This window comes from Podarcis filfolensis (genome assembly GCF_964270895.1).
Source record: "Podarcis filfolensis genome assembly, chromosome: 10".
Lineage (NCBI taxonomy): Eukaryota > Metazoa > Chordata > Lepidosauria > Squamata > Lacertidae > Podarcis > Podarcis filfolensis.
Genome location: NC_139612.1, coordinates 41,781,999 through 41,800,623, shown reverse-complemented (window position 1 = coordinate 41,800,623; position 18,625 = coordinate 41,781,999). Strand labels below are relative to the sequence as shown.

Here is an 18,625-nt window from a genome sequence, read left to right as displayed (position 1 = left end):
GGGGCCTTATTGGATCATAATAGTGTTTGGGGATTGTGGTGGTGAACAATAAAAGGCAAACCAGTATATGGCTCTTTCATATCTCTCCACCCACCCCTGCAAATGGCTCAGTGTGAAGGAATGTGGTTCATGGTGTTCTGTCCCAAATGCTTAGGATGCATTGCAGTGTGGCAAAGAACATCATATCTATTATCTCACCTACTTTTTCAAGGTGATCTTCCTGTAGTTCTAGTTTGGCACTCAATTGCAGAAGCTAAAACAGGGGTGTTGACTCTTGGTCTACATAGTCCCAGATTATGATCTGTTCTAAGTTTTTCTTTTATTGGTCTCTGAGCGATTTCAGTGCTAGTTTTATCTTCATTTGAAGTAGCTGTTAAATCTATGCTGAAATTCTGTTTTAAATGCTTGCATTTTATTTCACCAGCGGATATGGTTTTGCTGAAAAAGTTGTAGAAGGAATATCTGTTTCTGTAAACTCCATTATAATCCGAATTGGAGCAAAAGCATTCAATGCTTCATTTGAACTCTCCCAGTTGAGAATATATAGTGTAAATGCAAACTGGGAACATGGTGATCTAAGGTTTACTCGATTACAAGAATCTCAGCGTGGAGAGGTAAGGCTGACTTTAAATTTAGAACAAGCTATTTTATTCTCTTTTCTCTTTCTGTAACTAGTTTATTTTCTTTTATACAAAGAAAAAAACCACATTACAGAATCCACATTCCTATTGTAGCATTGTCTAATCAATAATATTAACCTGGCTATTTTGCTTTAATTTTACCATTAAACCTACATTATTTCAATAGCAACTTGCCATATTGAGACCCCTGTCACCATTATGGCATGGCCTTTAGTTGGCATAGTTGCTGCTGACTTTGTTTGCATACTTGGCATATGACTCATTATTTCTGGCCCTTGCTAAACATGATAAGTGAAGTGTAAGTGGGGTGGAAGGCTTTTGTGGACCCTAGCCAGTCTATTGGAAACCATATCATGTCTAAAGAACAATTCCTATGCATGGTTTTAAAAGTTCATATACGTACAGTTGCAGGGATCATGGAGCAGGAAACAGCCAAGTATGAATGACAGTCCTTCAGCTATTAGTTATTTGCTACTGATGAACATAGATACCATAATATCTTCCTTTATGCTTAACAAGGGCAACATGCTTATACAGTGAAAAAATGTGCTCAGGCGAGGATTTATCTATGAAACTAAAGAATAGTTACAATAGGCATGTCCCTGGCTTTGTGTCTGAAAGTGAAACCATGCCTTTGAATTAAATGTATATTTTGAAATGCATAATATGTGTTTAGTATAAACATTCAGAAATATACTGTGTTTCACCAAGCATAACTATAATGGTAAAAAGGGACTTTTTGGAACCAAAGGAAGCTGGTTCTGCCTGCCCTAGCTCCATTGACTTCAACAGGCCTTAGACATGATTAACTTGGCCCAACCTGCAAAATATAGGTTTGACTATTATATATCTGACTCATTTAAAGTTTATACAAACTTTTTCAAATAAAATAACGGAAGAAGTTTTGGATGCTTGATGTCAATTTCTTTTTCTTTGATTTATGAGATTATTCTTCCAGGTAAGTTGCAAATTTAAATAGAAACCTTTTTTTGTTCAACAATTAAAGTATGAAGGGTAGAAAATTGAACCCAAGTTCAGATGTGACAAGTCAACAGGCCTGTGGGATCTAGGGAAGCAAGTCTGTCTTTTTACAGTTCTCAAATAGATATTTTAAATCAGGGCACGTGTGTTTTATTTTAGGTACTGACATTTAAAGAAATCAACTGGCAGATGATCAGAATAGAAGCAGATGCTATCCAAAGCTCTCAGCATGAAATCATGAGTGCTCCAGTTCGCCTGATTACTAACCAGTCCAAAATCCGGGTCACACTTAAAAGAAGGGTAATACTGCTTTGTGATGATTTTGTATATTCCTTAATGATGGCAAAGGTGATGGAGAGATTCTGCAAAAAATATGTATATTTATGTTCAGCATTAGATTTGTTTAACATTCTAATCCGTTTGACATGAAATGGGTAGAAATTTTAGTTAAAACATAGAAGATTATTGTACAAGCAGGATCCACAATTATGCTGACATGTTTGAGCTAGCACCATTTTCTTCTGGTGAGATATCCTGCCTTTCTCTGAGCTTGGAGAGGAAAAGAACCACCTCTAGATTGAGAGAGAGAGAGAGAGCGCACTTGCTGCTTTATGGATTTCCAAGGCTTATGTTGGAGGTTTTCCCCTGAGCACCTTGTTTGTAGTACCTCTCATACCCAACATGATTACAGGATTGAGGGGCAGGATTACTGATGAGCACAAGGTTTGATTAGCTAGTGGTCCAAGGCTTCCTAAAGCTTGTAGTCCTTTATTCACAGGTATACTCATTTGTGCTTGTTAAGTCATAGATAATGGAGGATGTTAATCTTCCATACTTGCAATAATTTTCTACTATCATGAGAAACAAAGTCTTGCAACAGGTGGGAGTCAGTTTGGCATCTTTGCTGCCAACATTGGATGTCATCAGAATGAGGAGGCTAGCTTTCAATTTTCAGATTATAATGTATCACAAGGTTTATTATATATATGTATTTTGTATTGTATTGTATGGCTCATTTTGTTAATTGCCTTGAGCATGCTAATGGTAGGCTTGTCATACGTAAATAAAATCTCTGACATGTCCTGGTTTTCGGCGTCGGGGGAATTTTGCCAGGAAACAGCTCTAAAAGCTTAAAAAGGGTTTGTTAAACAACTTTGCTGGTGTCAGGAATTTTACTTTTTAAATATGACAATCCTAGCTAATGGAAAGATGGGGTATAAATTTAATAATGAGAGGCATTGTTTTGCCTCTAACTCAAAAATATTTTTTTCCTGAAATTTCTTGGGACAAATTGATTAGGTATATATTTGTTAAATTAAGCTCCTGAAAAATACTTGTATAAATTAATGATGCATATTCCAGCTTGCCTCTACTGTTACTTCACTGCTAATAAAAGGTCACTCTCAACAGGAGTACGAAAGAACAAAAATAACTGAACAAAGATTCCTGCTCTGTGCTATGAGTACTGTTAAGTCTTGCTTTGTGTTCTGCTTAAAAATCATTGACTGTAGTCCCAAATCTTGATATAAAATAGATTCTATCAAAATCAATGTTACCAATATTCCAATTTTACTTTTTCTCTTCACAACAGTTAAAGGATTGCAATGTGGTGTCATCTAAACTGATTCTAATACTAGATGACTTGCTGTGGGTTCTAACTGATTCCCAGTTGAAAGCTATGGTCCAATACGCTAAGTCTCTTAGTGAAGCTATTGAAAAATCAGCTGAGCAGAGACAAAGTCTAGCTTCTGAACCCACACAGGTAAGGAAAGCAAACATTATTGTGGCTTAATATTAGTAGGTATATTTTCAGGTAATGTTTGTCTTATCTAATGGGACTCAAACACATAATTTTAGCCTTAGAAATTTTGCCTGCATGGGGCTTCTGAGTGAATATGTACAGTACTGCACAGTTAAGATTGCGTTAGGATCTATTGGTAGCCCTAGGAGTAACAGTCTTGTATGTATTTGTAGTATTCTCTTTGCCTCTAAATTATATTATGCATAGAAAAGCTTTTGTCCTGGGGGAAGGGATCAAATGCTGTTTTAAAAAATGATATTCCCTTTAATGAAATTTTGCACTTACAAATTACTCCCATGAAGTAATACAGTAATTACAAATTATTGGCCAGGCAAGTGAGGAAGGAGTTTCCAAAGAACAGGGTGATTGTGTGGGAGAAGTTTGGTATGATGCATCAAGGTACAGTATTTTTGCAAAGCTATCCTCTGTCCCACATGTTTATCAGTATATGACTAAGAAACAAGTATGAAAAGAAATGCTTTTAGATTTGTTGAAAGCACCTAACTTTTTAGTTTGGATAGCAGTGAAATGTCATACACCCTTGATGATCAAAGGTGTGTTTCAGATGCTACATTTGAAAGCTTTCCTTAACATGAAAACATTAAGCATTTATGGGAATTCTTTTAACTCTGAGATTTTTCCCCCAGTGCTTTGTGGTGAGGCTCTTGCTAAAGTTATATATTTGAATGTTTCCAGAGTTCTGCTCCTGCATCCAGTTCTCAGCAGGTGAAAACACAGCAGTCCTCAGCCACTACTGATCAAAATGATGCAATTGTGAAATTATTCAATGATTTTGATGTTAAGGAAACTTCTTATCATCTAGCAATTTCCCACTTGGACCTGCATATATGTGATGATATTCACGCTAAGGAAAAGGGTAAGTGTTTTGTGTGATTCCTTTATGCTGTTTAACATTGCTAGTCTTTTGTTATGGCTATCAGAAGATTGATTGCAGTATATTACTAGTCAATTGTGTTCATACACTTTCAGGTTTACGCAGTATTTGTTGAATGCTAATTGGTCCTCAACAGCACATAGCATGAAATGTGCATTGATATAGCCACACTTCCCTATAGGTATTCATAGTAAAGCAGTTTGAGACTTCCCAAGAAGGGAAGCATGTTGTCTTAAAAGCTGCCATTAAAAGGCACTTCCTCACAGAACAAATAAGAAACACTACATATGCAGTATTTTTAAGCTTTGTATTATTTTGCAGATGCAAACAGGCATGTTTCAGGAGGTGCTATGCAGCTTTCCTTTAGTCAACTAACTGTAGACTACTACCCTTTTCATAAAGCAGGTAAGAGTATATGCTGAGTGGTTGTTTTTATCAGTCATATTTGATCAAAATTAGTTCCCAGTATGATCCTGAAATATATGTTTTTTGTACTGTATACAACTTATTAAGCTACTTGCATGTAGTTTAATATAGTAGGAAATGGAATGAGAATGCTGCAGGTTCAGTATCTTGTGCAAAAAGGTGTATTGCACTTTGCTTTCTGCCTGTTGAAAATATGCTTAGATATGTTTTAAAATTAGTGTTCTGAGCACTTCACTTGCATTCTCAGTAGTCTGTAAGATATATTATCTACTGGTTATTGACTGAAATTTTGTGTGTGTGTGTGTGTGTGTGTGTGTGTGTGTGTGTGTAGTCTTAGCCCTGTAGGATTGCCAAGCAACACCATTGGGGTCTTTGATTCACAGCTCAAATTCTTACCTCTCCAAGCATATGTTAAAATTTGGGCTGCAGCATTAATCAGTTAATTGAACTGATCAAAGTGGCAGGTCTTGATTAAAATTATAGCATGATTAATGAAGCATTGCTCATACGTCATTTTAAGCCCTTTCAGCTCTCTTCTTGGTTGTGTGCTGCTTCTACCAGAAAATGGAAGATCACCCCAGAACCACGTGTGTTAGTGACGTGGAAGTCTCTGGGAGTGATCTTCCATTTCCACAGGGAGGAGCATCTGGAGGAAGGAGGTGGTAGTTTATGTGGCTTTGAAAAAGAGAGTTAGACAAATTAATGGAGAACACATTTACAGACCGAGAATATTTTTAAATGGCTTTAAACAGTGCTTCTTCTCTAGAAAAATAAGTGCCGGTATTCACCATGAAGTTGCTACAGTAGGTGCCACACTTTTTAACAACAAAAAAGAAGTGCCAGTACTGCATACCCCTGATTACTACCTGGGGGGAAAGCATATGCTTTAAATAAAAGAGTTAAAAGAGTTTTTAAAAATATACTTAATGGCATGTTTCTAAAATTATTTTTAATTATTGTCCAAATATGTCATACTTACAGATGAGAGCTGCAGCCATTGGATGCATTTTAGCGATGCTACCAAAGCCAGAAGTGGATGGGCAGAAGAATTATTACACGATTTCAAAGGCAATGTTGAATTGCTTAAGCAGGTTATGAAGGATCATAATATAGATTCTCCCAGTAAATCCCCACCCCAGGGGTCTCCACAGCTCATACAAACAGGTACCTTATGGCATACATTGTTAACTTATATGAAATGGTTTATATAAAGATATTTTACTGAAATCTTTACAATTGATTTCATGGGTATAGGCCCCAGTAGTTTCAGTACATCAGAAGGAATAGTGCACTTGCATTGTGATTAATTCCTTTGCGACTGTAAAATGATTTTTAGAAAGTGATGCTTAGACTCATTTGAGGAAAATAGCTGATTAGTTTCCAAAGCCTGCACAGATATGGCAAGTGTGCAACCCCCAAATTACAAGAATAATCATTTATATTTAGCAAATGAATGGGTTTTAATTTTGATACTGTTGATTTTTACTTAACATGCTTCTCTTTCATTTATCTTCCACTATTAGGTTATATTTTGACTCGCCAATAAAGGTTTTCTAGGCAGCTTACAAAGCAAAAATTACAACCAAAGGCAACAAATAATGCAGCAGTGAGATTTTATAAGTAGTGTTTTAGTACAAAGACAGAGAGAGAGAGTTAATGCTAAACTTGGTTTTATGCCTTCTGTTTCCTGCAGGCAAGGAACAGATACCTAAAGGAATCTCTAAGCCTTCCCCTGTGTCATCACAGCAACCAAAGGATAAACTGATGTCCAGCCCTGTGGTAGTTAGACTTGCAGATATTAATATTTATCAGGTATATTTCATTACTAATTGCTGATATCAGTTATTTTGTTTGTTGATATCTGCAACTATGTTGAAGTTTTCTTGATACAGAAGCTGACTTTAATGAAAGCTGACACAAGCTTTGCCAAGTGGGCATTAAAATGTTTATCTCTTGCAAATCTGGGCGTCCAGTTATGTTAATTTAGATGTTTCTCCTAACTCTGGTTCATCCTCACAATCGCAGGGTCTTTTAAATTATTTGGGTCCTGTAGAAATGTAGCCAGAAACATAGCTGGATTTCACACTGAATTTTGTTTGTGAAATTGGCTGGGTATGGTACAAGTTTGTTAAAGGAACCCTTGCTCCTAGGTGTTAGGTTGTTCCTCTTCTATTTTAGAAAATATTTATATAGAAAATGTCAGTTCTTTTCTAAGTTTATTCTCCCTTATGTGACATAAATACCCTTTTTAAAAATGTACATATATTGATGAATGGGAATCTGAACCCAGGTCTTCCAGGCCCATGTCTAGCATTATAATACTGGGTAATTTAGGCATTTGTTTGATCACTATAGTACATCAGTGAATTATCAAAACTATCACTGATCCCCCCCCCCCAAAAAAAAGCCTATTGCCAAAATTGGGACAAAACAGGTTATAGTAGGGCAGCTGTAAGAAATCAGCACTCAGAATTTTGAGCATTTTAAGGCTAACAACGTCTGAACTGTTCTTGGTATAAATCCAGATATGTGGAAAAGTAGGATAGGTAACAAAACAATTTACAACCCTGCTCCCAAAGCAGTGAAAATACTTTCAAATGTTCGAATACCAGCAGTATGATAAATAGAGAAGCAATTGTTCACGTTTGGTACTTCACAAAATCTAAAATATTCTATTGCTAAATGCTGAACTTCCTAATTTCAGGTTTCTACAGCTGACCAGTGTCGTAGTTCTCCTAAAACGCTTATTTCATGCAATAAAAAATCTTTGTACCTTCCATCAGAAATGCCAGCCATTCATATTGAATTCACTGAGTACTACTATCCGGATGGAAAAGATTTTCCTAGTAAGATGTTTTTAATTTCTTTTTCCTTCTTGTAAAGTGTTACAATTTTTTTATAATCGAACATTGGCCAAGGGCAGTTAGACTATTTTGCAAACTGTTACTCTCCTCTACATCCAAATGGGCTTCATTGTGAAAAATATGGGGGGAAATAGCCCAATGCTCAGAGTGCTCTTAACTTGGTGTGGTCCTTAAAGCCCCCCTGTTTTTCCATACCAGTGAAAGCCATGTGTAAGGATGTGAAATGTCCTCCAGATGTTGGACTCTCAAATCCTATCAGCCCTAGAGTGGTCAGGAATGAAGAGAGTGTTGTAGACCAACATCTGGAGAGCCACAGATTATTCATCCCTCATGTACAGAAGTGTGCTGTGTTCAGATTATGACAATTGGAGATGATACTGCACAGGGATTACTACCCATGCATTTTATTTCCAACATATTCTGTATCCAAAATGAGCTTTGCAATGTGTTGAATCAGTCTGTGAGTAAAATGTTATTTAAAAGTTGTATGTAAATAGAACAAAAATGTGTTGCTGAATTCAGCATAAGTTTTCTTCAGGCGTTCAGGTGACAACAATGGCAACAGGGGTGAGGCTAGTGCTTTCATCCTTATTGGCTCTCTTCACGTATTTACTTTAATACCTGAAGAGGTTACAGTTGTGATTATAGGAGGTTAACAAGTGAGAGGTGAAGCCTGTTACTTTATATGCAAGGGTTATCAGGTTACTGATGGTAGCCTGATAACTTTCAGTAAAGTTGGTACAGTTGCAAAGGAAGCTGTTGCAAGCCTAGTGATTCACAGTTAGTTCTGTCAGTTTATATACTGGACAGGAGAATAAAAAAGGTCAAGATTTTGATAGCTCAACTAAAGAACATTATATTGGTGTGTGATTGAGTTTATTCAGTCTTACTCTTCCATGGGACTTAGATGGGACTAGGAGAAGTAAGGTAACTTAGAATTACCTTACTTTTCCTGTGATAAGGCTGTGTCCCTCCATCATTCTCTCCTGCCCCCCCCCCCCATATATGGGATTGCCAACATGGTGCTATCCAAATTTTTTAGAGTACAGTTGCCATCATCCCTGACCATTGGCCATGATGGCTGGGGCTGATAAGAGTTGTAGTTCAAACATCTGGAGGGCACTACATTGGTTACCCACATTGACTATACACTTAGAATGGACTTGGGGACTAAGATATCACCACTGTGTGGCCAAATGAGGGAACTGGGGACAAGAGGGAGAAAGCATGTTCAGGAGAGCCCCAGTTGTGGAAGTAGAAAAAAATAAGTGGACAAAAAAAATCTCAGAATAACCCATTAAGAACTTGGCATACTCAATAGCCACAGAATGCAGAGTTCAGAATGCAGTTGTTCAGAAATAGTACTCTGTATACAGCCAGAACATTGGTTTCCAAGATTGGCTTTTCCTGTGCCCATAATAATGGATTTAGATTTTGTTAATGCTCTCAGCCAGTTGTTAGAGAGAATGATGCTACTTCTAAAAACGTTTTTAAGATAATAATTTTGTTTTTATTCCTTTAGTTCCAAGTCCAAACCTTTACATTCAGCTAAATGCTCTGCAATTCACACTGGATGAGAGGAGTGTTCTTTGGCTTAACCAGTTTGTGTTGGACTTGAAACAAAGTCTCAGCCAATTCATGGCCATATACAAGCTAAATGACAATTCAAAGCCGGAAGAACATGTTGACGTTCGAGTTGATGGGTTAATGATAAAGGTAATGTTGTCAAAGATACAGCACAACATTGCTCAGTGTTGAATTCCTGCCATGAATGATGCATGGGAGCGGCCACTTTAGAGAGAAAATATGTATTGTCCAATAAAGGGCAACTTGTGAAATGCAAACCACACATGATATAAAAGGGGTAAGTTGTTGTTGGAGATTGAGGCTTCACTTACTTTAAAAGTTAATTTCTAGCTCATTTGGCTGAAAAAAAATATTTGGAGCAGGTTTTCAGAAGCACTTCCCAGTGTAACATTAGATACCACACAACTTTCCTAACTCTAATCATATAAGGGAAAGAGAGTATGGGGTAATACAGGTAGGTAGCCATGTTGGTCTGCTGTAGTTGAAACGAAATAAAAAAATTCCTTCCAGTAGCACCTTAGAGACCAACTAAGTTTGTTATTGGTATGAGCTTTCTTGTGCATGCACACTTCTTCAGATACACTGAAACAGAAGTCACCAGACCCTTATATATAGTGAGAAGGTGGGGAGGGGTATTACCCTTCTGAGTAATAGTCTAGGAAACAAAGTTAAAGAGGAATAAACTCTGTGGAGTAGACAATTTAGACCTGAAAAGTATTTTAGTAACTTACAGTGTCCTAATTTAGCACATACGAAAGTGGAAAATGGCCCAGAATGGAATATATAATCCATTTAAATAATGGAATATATAACCTGCCAACTATAAGCAAAACCACTTGACATCTGATAAAGAAGATTCTAGTCCACAAAAGCCTTAACCACAATAAATCTGTTCATTTTTAAGGTGTCAGAAAACACCCTTTGTATTTTTATTTGCTATGCATATTTATCCTCCTATTTAGTTTTTATTAAGATAGCTTTTTATACTTTGTGGAATTAGACCACTAAGGACATCAGCCTTTGTTCTACCCACATACAGCAATCCCACAATTTATGTGGGGGTTATGTTTCAGGGATTGTGCGTAAAGCCAAAATTGTGTTTGGTCAAAACCCCATGGGTTCTATGGTGGGTGGGATACCCCATGTCATTTTTAATGGAATCTGTCCCTTTCTGCCTCTTTTTAATTATTTTTAATTTTTTGCCACATGCGTAAAGCACAAGTTGAATGCACTTAAGTTGTGGGCTTACTGTATTCCTTCACCCTACTTTTAGCTTATGTAGTCACCCCAGTATCACTTCAGCTCCAGTGTGAAGTAGCCAAGAATGTAGCAGTCAGACACTCAACCTCACTCCAATTTCTCAGCAGTTCCAGTGGAATTGCAACCTGAATTTTGGGAAGCTATGATTCCTCAGAATTTTTATGTACTTTGATCAGTAGTGTAGGCACTCCCTGCGGTAGATCACGTTTCTTTCTGGCATATATTCCTGTAGTTTGAGAAACACTTTTTCAAAAAATTCTGCACTTGAATCACTTCTGATTTTTAAATTAATATTTATGCTTTTTGTTGCAGTTCATCATACCTTCTGAAAGGAAACGAAACCATAAGGATGATCCACATGCAATTTCTATTCAGAGTTCTGAAATGATTTGTACAAACACAAGGCACTCACCAAACTGTAGGCACTCCGATTTGGAAGCAGTGTTCCAAAACTTCAAAGACTGTGAATTTTTCAGTAGAACATTCACAGGCTTTCCAAAATCCCCTGACTGTTTTAATCTTCTGCATCCAATTTTCCAGCGACATGCCCATGAACAAGATACTAAGATGCATGATGTCTATAAAGGTTTTATCACTCCCCAGCTGAATAAATCTGCACTTAAAACATCTGCTGCTTCTGATGTCTGGGCAATTCATTTTTCCCAATTTTGGATGGACTTTGAAGGAATGAAGAGTGGAAAAGGACGGCCAGTGAGCTTTGTGGAGTCATTTCCACTTACACTCTGGGTTTGTCAGCCCACAAGATTTGAGCAATTGCATAAAGAGCCCTCTTATCAGAAGCCCCACACCTCAAAACCTGACTCTAGTGACCTTGCAAACCGACTGCAGCGCAAAAAGCTTCTGAAAGAGTATTACAGCACTGAGACTGCAGCCTTGGCCAACGGTATTGAAAAACTGTGCACTATGAGATCCCAATCTACACATTTTATATCTGACGCTGATATTCATGTTCTTGTTCACGTCCAAAAACATGTGAGCATGCAAATCAATCATTACCAGTATCTTTTCTTACTCTGCCTCCAAGAATCTCTTGTGTTGCTCCTGGATAACTTAAGAAAAGATGTAGAGACTGTGACAGGCAAACCTGCAAAACAGGCAGATGTCTGCATTGGGATCTTACTGAAAAGTGCAGACATAGCTCTGTTGCTTCATCCACTGATGCAAGGAAGCATCTGTAAGTCTCCTGTTTTAAAAGGAGAAAGTCCAGTGGCATCAGACCTTTCACCCCTGGAGAACGGAGAAGCTTATGCATCGGAGAGCAAGCTAGTTCCTACTAATACTGCACAGATAAGCAGTTCAGATATGAATGCTGTAACTGACAGTAGGTCTGTGAATGCTGATTTTAGGAAAGCCATTCTGACAGACCCTCTTTTCAAATCAGATAGTGATTCGCGAAGGGGAAGTACATTCTCTGATGATGCCTCAGAAAAACTCTGGGGGAAAATAAATGAAGAAAATAGTGGGCTTTTCAGTCGAAGTGATTCAGAAGAGATTTGTGAGTCACTCAGTGACAAGAGTAATACATATCCCAGGGATTTGGTTAATGTTTTGAATTGCAGAGAAGATTCTCTTGAGATGTTGATGGAGAAGGAGGATGACAAAAGTGTGTTTTCAAATAAGGAAAGTGGAGCAGGAGGTTCACCTCTTAAAGTCAGAGACTTCGAATCTGATGCTGCTTGGCAGTCTGAAGAGCTTGAAAGTGACAAAGAAAAGTTGGCTACAACCAAAACGCTTGCATTTCAGTCTTCATTAAGGTATAGAAAACTTCTAGAAAATTAACTTTGTTTAGATTCAGTAAAGTGGGGGGCCCATGCGGATAACCATATATTGAGACTTAAGGCTACTCTAACATGTTACCATCATTAGGAAGTTGGCAATGGGATTTCTATGGTAGCTTCTTCTGTGATAACTTACTGTGCAAGTGCCAGCTGCTGCCAGGAGAAATAAATGGGAGGCATGGCTTCAATGAATAAGATAGAGAACCAAGTAATGCATAGTATGGGAGGAGAGAAAACACAAACCATGAGGGAGGTGGAAAGGCAGGATGGAATCTGAAAGGGGTTCCTGGTATTTGAGAAAGGGTTAGACGTAAGCATATTTAGAAAAGGTTTAGAAGGCCTATACACCTAAGAAATATATGCCCTATAGCTGTGGCAGCAAAACATTTCGTAGACGCTGGTGGCCTTGCACATTATGCAGCCTTCCCAGAACAGTTGCTCTAGGAAACTTAGGAACATAGGAAGCTGCCTTTTGCTGAGTCTCAGACCATTAGACCATCTAGCTCAGTATCAGTGGTTGTCCAGAGGTTCAGGCAGGAGTTGTTGCCCCCCCTGTCGCCGCCACCAACCTGCAAAGTAGGTGTTGTGCCATTGCCATAGCCCTGTGCCATCTTGGAACACTTTCCCTTTCTTGCTGCTCAATTGCCAGGTTTTGTTTGTTTGTTTATTTTTAGTTAAACAAATCTGTTTTTGACAGAAGTAAGAGCAGGATAAATTTTTGTACTGGATTTAATTACTGACTTGTAGAAATACAAAATTCTCGCCAACATTTGCCTTAATTTAATGGTTTGGAACATTTTTATTTTCTTTGTTTTTTTGTTTTTTACCTTAATAATTTCCTAATATCTTTATATTAAAAAGTGGAAAGCCTAAGGAACGCTGCCAGTCCAATCTCCCTGCATTCTCTGTTTCTTATAAGAACATGAAGAAAAGTCCATCACAAGCCTCTTTGGATACCATGTCTATTGATAGCATGTTGTTGGAGGAACAGTATTTAGAGAGTGATGGAAGTGATAGCCACAGCTTTTTGGAGAAAGGTAAGTAAATGTCCAGTTTTTGGAGTTTAAAGTGACAGTGGATCAAATAATCTTCTGAGTTTTTCTCCTTGATTCCACTAGTGCTTAGTACTAGTTTTAGACTGTATGTAGAAAAAGAGAGAAATATCTTATTTACATTTGTATATCTCAGTGGTATCGTTTTCAACCTCTTGTAAAACTGCCATTGTTGTGAAAATACTGTACATTACAGGCTGAGCCCATTGATTTGTAGAGTTGCTTTACCATATGGCTAATGAGTTTCCACTTGACATTAGTGCCAGCATATCTAATTCCAGCCAAGCAGACTGGATCCTTAAGAGTATTCCTCATAGATAATTGTTAATTATGACTAAATGCTGTTGGTGATTGCATGACTAATTTTTCCTTATATAAATGAGGAATTTTATTATGAAGGACAGAGTTTGACTTGATCTTCAGTATATATTAGTTTTATTGAATTTACTTTGCCATGTATATGTTTAATTATTAGGAAAAATTCATTTGAGAGAAATGTATAGATTAAAGTGTAAGCAAGATTTCAAAAATTAGCTTTCTGAGTATTTTTCTGCTGGAGACAGTACCTTATTTCAATTTTATTGATTTCAGCAATTTGTATACTGCTTAATTAGACATTTCTAAATGGCATACAAGAGACTCGATACAATAAGATTAAAAATGAATTAAAACTATAAAATCAGAATTTAGTTTAAAAGCCTGTTGGGTAAACAAATTCCTGGGTATTCCTTAGTGATGCACTTTGTGTGTTGTCTCATTGCATAACTAAGTTGGGTTCATTAATTTTAGTTCTACTCTGAGTAAAATTAGGTGGCTGCCACCCTGTGTTTGAGAGCTGCTTCCTGCAGTCTAAGATAAAAGACTATTCAAACGCTGGATGAATTGCTTAAGTTGTGCAGTATTTTTGGAAGAGGCTGTAGGTAGATAATGGTTAGATGAACTGAATTTGAGCTGGTCAGTATGCCACATCCATAAAAGCTAGTATGTCTGTATCTGTAAATCCCCTTTTAAAATTTCGAAACCTAGTTACAATTGCATGAAGTATCTTTATAAAAATGTGCAGCAAATGTAAACACATGTCTTTTTATGAATATATAAGCTATCTTGTCAAATAAACCGTTGGAAAACACTCCTGATGAAAACACAGTGATGGAAAACTATGGCGGATCATCTCCGGATGTCCTCAGCGCAGCTTCAGAGAGTGCTCAAGATGCTAGCGAAGAAGAAATGGTAATGGTCTCCCAATAATGAGGATGTTTTCACAACGTTTCTACTGGATGGGGTTGTCTGAGCAGATCTTTGGTCATGAGAATTGAAGCGTTGCTGTTTTGAAAATAGTGGGATGGTGGGGAAAGTATGCAAATGAGGGTGGCACAGCCTGGACAAAAAAAATGGTCCTCGGTGAAATAGGGGAGAAGGCTACAGAGTTCACTCTGCTTTAGCAACTACATAAAAAGAAAGTACAGTCGTACCTTGGTAGTTGAACAGAATCCGTTCTGGAAGTCTGTTTGACTTCCAAAACGGAAGCTCCTGCAGCCAATCAGATGCTGCAGAAGCCCTGTTGGACATTTGGCTTCCAAAAATAGTTCACAAACTGGAACAGTCACTTCCGTGTTTGCGGTGTTCAGGAGCCAAAACGTTTGACAATGAAGCTGTTTGAAAACCAAGGTACAACTGTATATGTTGAATAATGTTTCCCCTAGCAATTTTGGAATTAGCAGACAGCCATGGAATCATACAAAAGGTTATGTAACTTTAACCTTTTGTGGCAGCCTCTTTAGTTTAACTACTCTATAGAGGGGCCAGTATTTCCTTAAAAAGTGAGAATGGGGCTTGTGGATTTAATTATCTACACCCCCCCCAGAACAGTGCTTAGAGTTGGAAAATTCAATTGATATATTTATTTCTCATTATGCATAAATCATAAACTTATGAACTAGCATAAGGTGAACAAATTGCTCCATATGTTTGAAAGCAAATAAATATATGAAGTCCTTCTTCTGCATGGATCTCATGAATGTGAATGGGCTTTTTGATGAGCTGCTGCCAAAATAGAGCTTCTGTGGGTTACATTCACAATTATTCTGTTCCAATTATTTATTTTAAAACTCATTCCCTTGCAAAATGCTCAGAGCCGCCCACAATAAAATGGCAATGGTATTTCCTTTGAAAAGTGTTTAGAAACTCATTCTGGTTGAGAATACAGGTATCTGACTGGAGCCAGATAGTAGAGCAGGTGGTGCCCTTATTACAATTGCACTGACATCCTATTAGAGTTCATGCCAGTTCAAAGTGCTGGTTATGACCTAAAATCCTAAAAGGATCAAGTTATTTGAAGGATTGTCTTATTCCAGTATAAACCAACCTGTACATTAAGATCTGTGTGAGACCCTTTCAGTGATCCACCATCTGAGAGAGAGCCTTCTTAGTACTGTGCCTATGCTCTAAAGCATTCTTCCTAAAGAAAGCTGTCTGTTCCCTTCTTGGGCCTTCCATTGCCATGCAAAGACCTTTTTGTTTCAGAGGCCTACTGAGTTGATTATGTTATTTGTCCTGCAAAATACATGTTTTATTAGCTCGTGGTTCTTTAGCTTCTCTTCTGTATTTTGACATGTGTGCTATTTCATTGTTTGATCTGTAATGTTGTGAGCTGCCTTGAATATATCGTATGGAAAGGGAGGATATAAATTTCCCAAAATAACTAAAAATAATCGATCAGCCCAAATATTCAATCAGCATCCCCGAAATAAAACAACTGAAATTCATCCAAGCAACTATGACTAACAGATGTATCAGATATCACTAACACACAATAGCTATGTTCAACTTGGAGCAGATATAAGTAGTTTTATACTCAGTGCTATGAGTCAAAAGTTCCCAATGGGTTACAGAACCTACTCTAACTGAAATTGGTTTTTATTTCCCTTTTGTTACTTCGACTATGTGATTCTTTGAGTCTGCACATTTGTTGGGGTGGGGTGGGGAGGTCAACATAATATGAGCTTTCCCAGATGAGTTACTAATTGTATTTTCATTTTGTTGACAGATGTCTGTTGTGGTTTTTAAAATATTTGGTGTTAATGGTGAAATTGACATCAGAGGTAATGACACAGATGTATGCCTTCAGGTAAACCAGGTTGCACCAAATCAGTTGGGCAATATCAGTGTTCGACATTACCTTTGCAACCGAACAGCAGGTAAGAACTAATTTAATATAAAAAGGAATTTTTGGTGCTTTCACACTAGTGAAAATGTCTTAAGGATTCTGTTTTGTTGGTTTTAGTATGTTATGAAATAGCCTGCAGATTTGGACAACTAAAGACTTTAAAGGGGCTTGAAAATTGTTTACCTTTAGTGGATTTGTAGGTGTGTCTGTGTACTCTTCTGGAATTTTCTGAAGAAAGGCCAGAACCTAGATTCCCCACCCCCTCAGACTTCTCTAACCGCAATAAATGGTTATCTGTATTCAGTTAGGTACTAGCATACAGTGGAATCCCATGTGGCGCAGATGGGACTATCACCCATGCAATGGCACTTCAGCTTCCTGTACCTTCCCATCCTTCACATGCCCCCTAAATCTGCTTTGAAGTGTTCTGTACCTCTGCAGAGCAGATTTTGAAGGCATGCAGTGGGGCTGCAGGGGATAGAAAAAGTCTCGATCAGCAAGAATAAGTCTATTCCATTCATTCATGGACAACATTGGATACAGCCCATAGATTATACTGCAGGATTTATTTTATACTTTGTTGCTTATTCAGTACATCTGAAATATCATTAAAAGGAAGACATGCTATGAAGTTTGTGAAATTAATTTGTAAAATAGGCATTTGAGAGGAAATTATGAATACTTCCTTTATCTGATTACACTCCCTTTGACTGTAAAGATTATGGAAGCAGTTTCCATCCTTTTATAGATTTTTAAATCAAAATACCTAATACAAGTTAGCTGTCTAGTAGATGACATAGCCCCATTATATTTTGTGTTGTTTCAAAGTAGTCAGTGTTTACATCATGTTGGAGGATGGACTATAAAAGAGAGACATTTAATGTCATGTAAAACTGGTTTACCTGATTCTGTACTGGTTTTATAACAGGTTCAGATCCTAAGACTGTGACTGGGCCAGTTAAATCAACTCCTGAAATCAGACTGAGATGGGAAAGTGGACCCAGTGCTATAATACATTCATTGCTATCAGAAAAAAATGGGTTTCTACAATGTCATGTGGAAGGCTTGAGTGCTGATTTCCTAATGTCTTCACTTATGAACATTCAACGTTTTTTGGAAGATGAAATGGTTGCAGAAGTGATGCCTATGAATATAAAAATTTCTAATACAAGGATCAACTTAAAAGTATGTAATTTTTGGAGTTAGATTGATGTCAGTTCAGAGTAAATATTGATAATTCGGGATTGAGGGAAAGCATTGCTTAAAATAAATAAAGCTTAAATTAACAGCTCCTGTTAGGTACTAGTCAATAGCTTTAAAGTTATTAAATGATGTGATGTTTTCAAACAAGCACTATTGAGTAAAATTTGGCTTCATAGAAAGCTATTCTAACATTAGTGCTCTATATTGTCTTCAGCTATACTGCCAGATTAGATGAAGTAAAATTCAACGTTCTGCCTTGTTTTAGAGATATTTAGTTGGATGTTTCGAAGCATATTCTCATGAACTCTTTGCAGTATAAAGAGTCTCAGAGTTCATCTGTCAGAAACTTGCTTGTGAAAGAGGAGAGTAGGGCATGCAGAAGCAGCCATTCCTCAGTGGTAAGCAAAGTCTCTCTGTCTGTCTCTGTTTGATGCTTTTGGGAGTTCCGCCATTGACTCAAATATCACAGAGAACTTTACAGTCTGCTTGAATTTAATCTGATATATTTTTTAAAATATGCTTGTTTCACTTATATTTTCTAGGATGACAGCCCACGTGACAGTCTAACTGCTCCTGAACCAGCCCCCGTAACGCTGAATATTGACCTCCTTATGGTGGAGAGGAAAGATGATGGTTCATTTTGCATCAGAGGTCTGCCTGCCTGCCTTTATTTTACCAAATTATTATTCTTAGTGTTTTTACCCACCTTGGAAATATTTGTATTGAAAGTGGGATAAAACTCATAAGAAAATAGAAATAAATACTATAGTCTAATATCGTCATGGGAAAAAATCACGTGTTGCACAATCTAGTCCAAGCCTCTACCATTTTTGATGTTGGCATCTGTCTGTCTTGAGAGACAATGGAGCGCACCTCCAGGGGTGAAGTCAAACCGTTGCGTTAGCAACACTGAAGTGACCTCCCTGGGGCACAAGCCTCGGCAGTGTGTT

At 37.5% G+C, this 18,625-nt stretch overlaps 1 protein-coding gene across 2 annotated transcripts in view; it reads left to right on the top strand.

Moving 5' to 3' along the window:
* Window positions 1-18,625, top strand: part of BLTP3B (bridge-like lipid transfer protein family member 3B) — a 33,531-nt gene that overhangs the window by 10,747 nt on the left and 4,159 nt on the right. The window contains exons 5-19 of one of the 2 annotated variants that reach the window (XR_014538987.1): window positions 425-614; window positions 1,782-1,922; window positions 3,214-3,384; window positions 4,120-4,300; window positions 4,640-4,723; window positions 5,726-5,908; window positions 6,438-6,556; window positions 7,449-7,590; window positions 9,131-9,324; window positions 10,768-12,230; window positions 13,174-13,291; window positions 14,406-14,536; window positions 16,353-16,503; window positions 17,401-17,657; window positions 18,218-18,326. Coding sequence is in view for 1 of the 2 variants with exons in the window: in XM_083573562.1 (XP_083429688.1) it covers window positions 425-614; window positions 1,782-1,922; window positions 3,214-3,384; window positions 4,120-4,300; window positions 4,640-4,723; window positions 5,726-5,908; window positions 6,438-6,556; window positions 7,449-7,590; window positions 9,131-9,324; window positions 10,768-12,230; window positions 13,116-13,291; window positions 14,406-14,536; window positions 16,353-16,503; window positions 17,401-17,657; window positions 18,218-18,326 (3,692 nt within the window). In the remaining variant the exon portion in view is untranslated. Of the gene's footprint in view, window positions 1-424; window positions 615-1,781; window positions 1,923-3,213; window positions 3,385-4,119; window positions 4,301-4,639; window positions 4,724-5,725; window positions 5,909-6,437; window positions 6,557-7,448; window positions 7,591-9,130; window positions 9,325-10,767; window positions 12,231-13,115; window positions 13,292-14,405; window positions 14,537-16,352; window positions 16,504-17,400; window positions 17,658-18,217; window positions 18,327-18,625 lie in introns of both variants that reach the window. The other variant, XM_083573562.1, reaches the window with a different exon arrangement.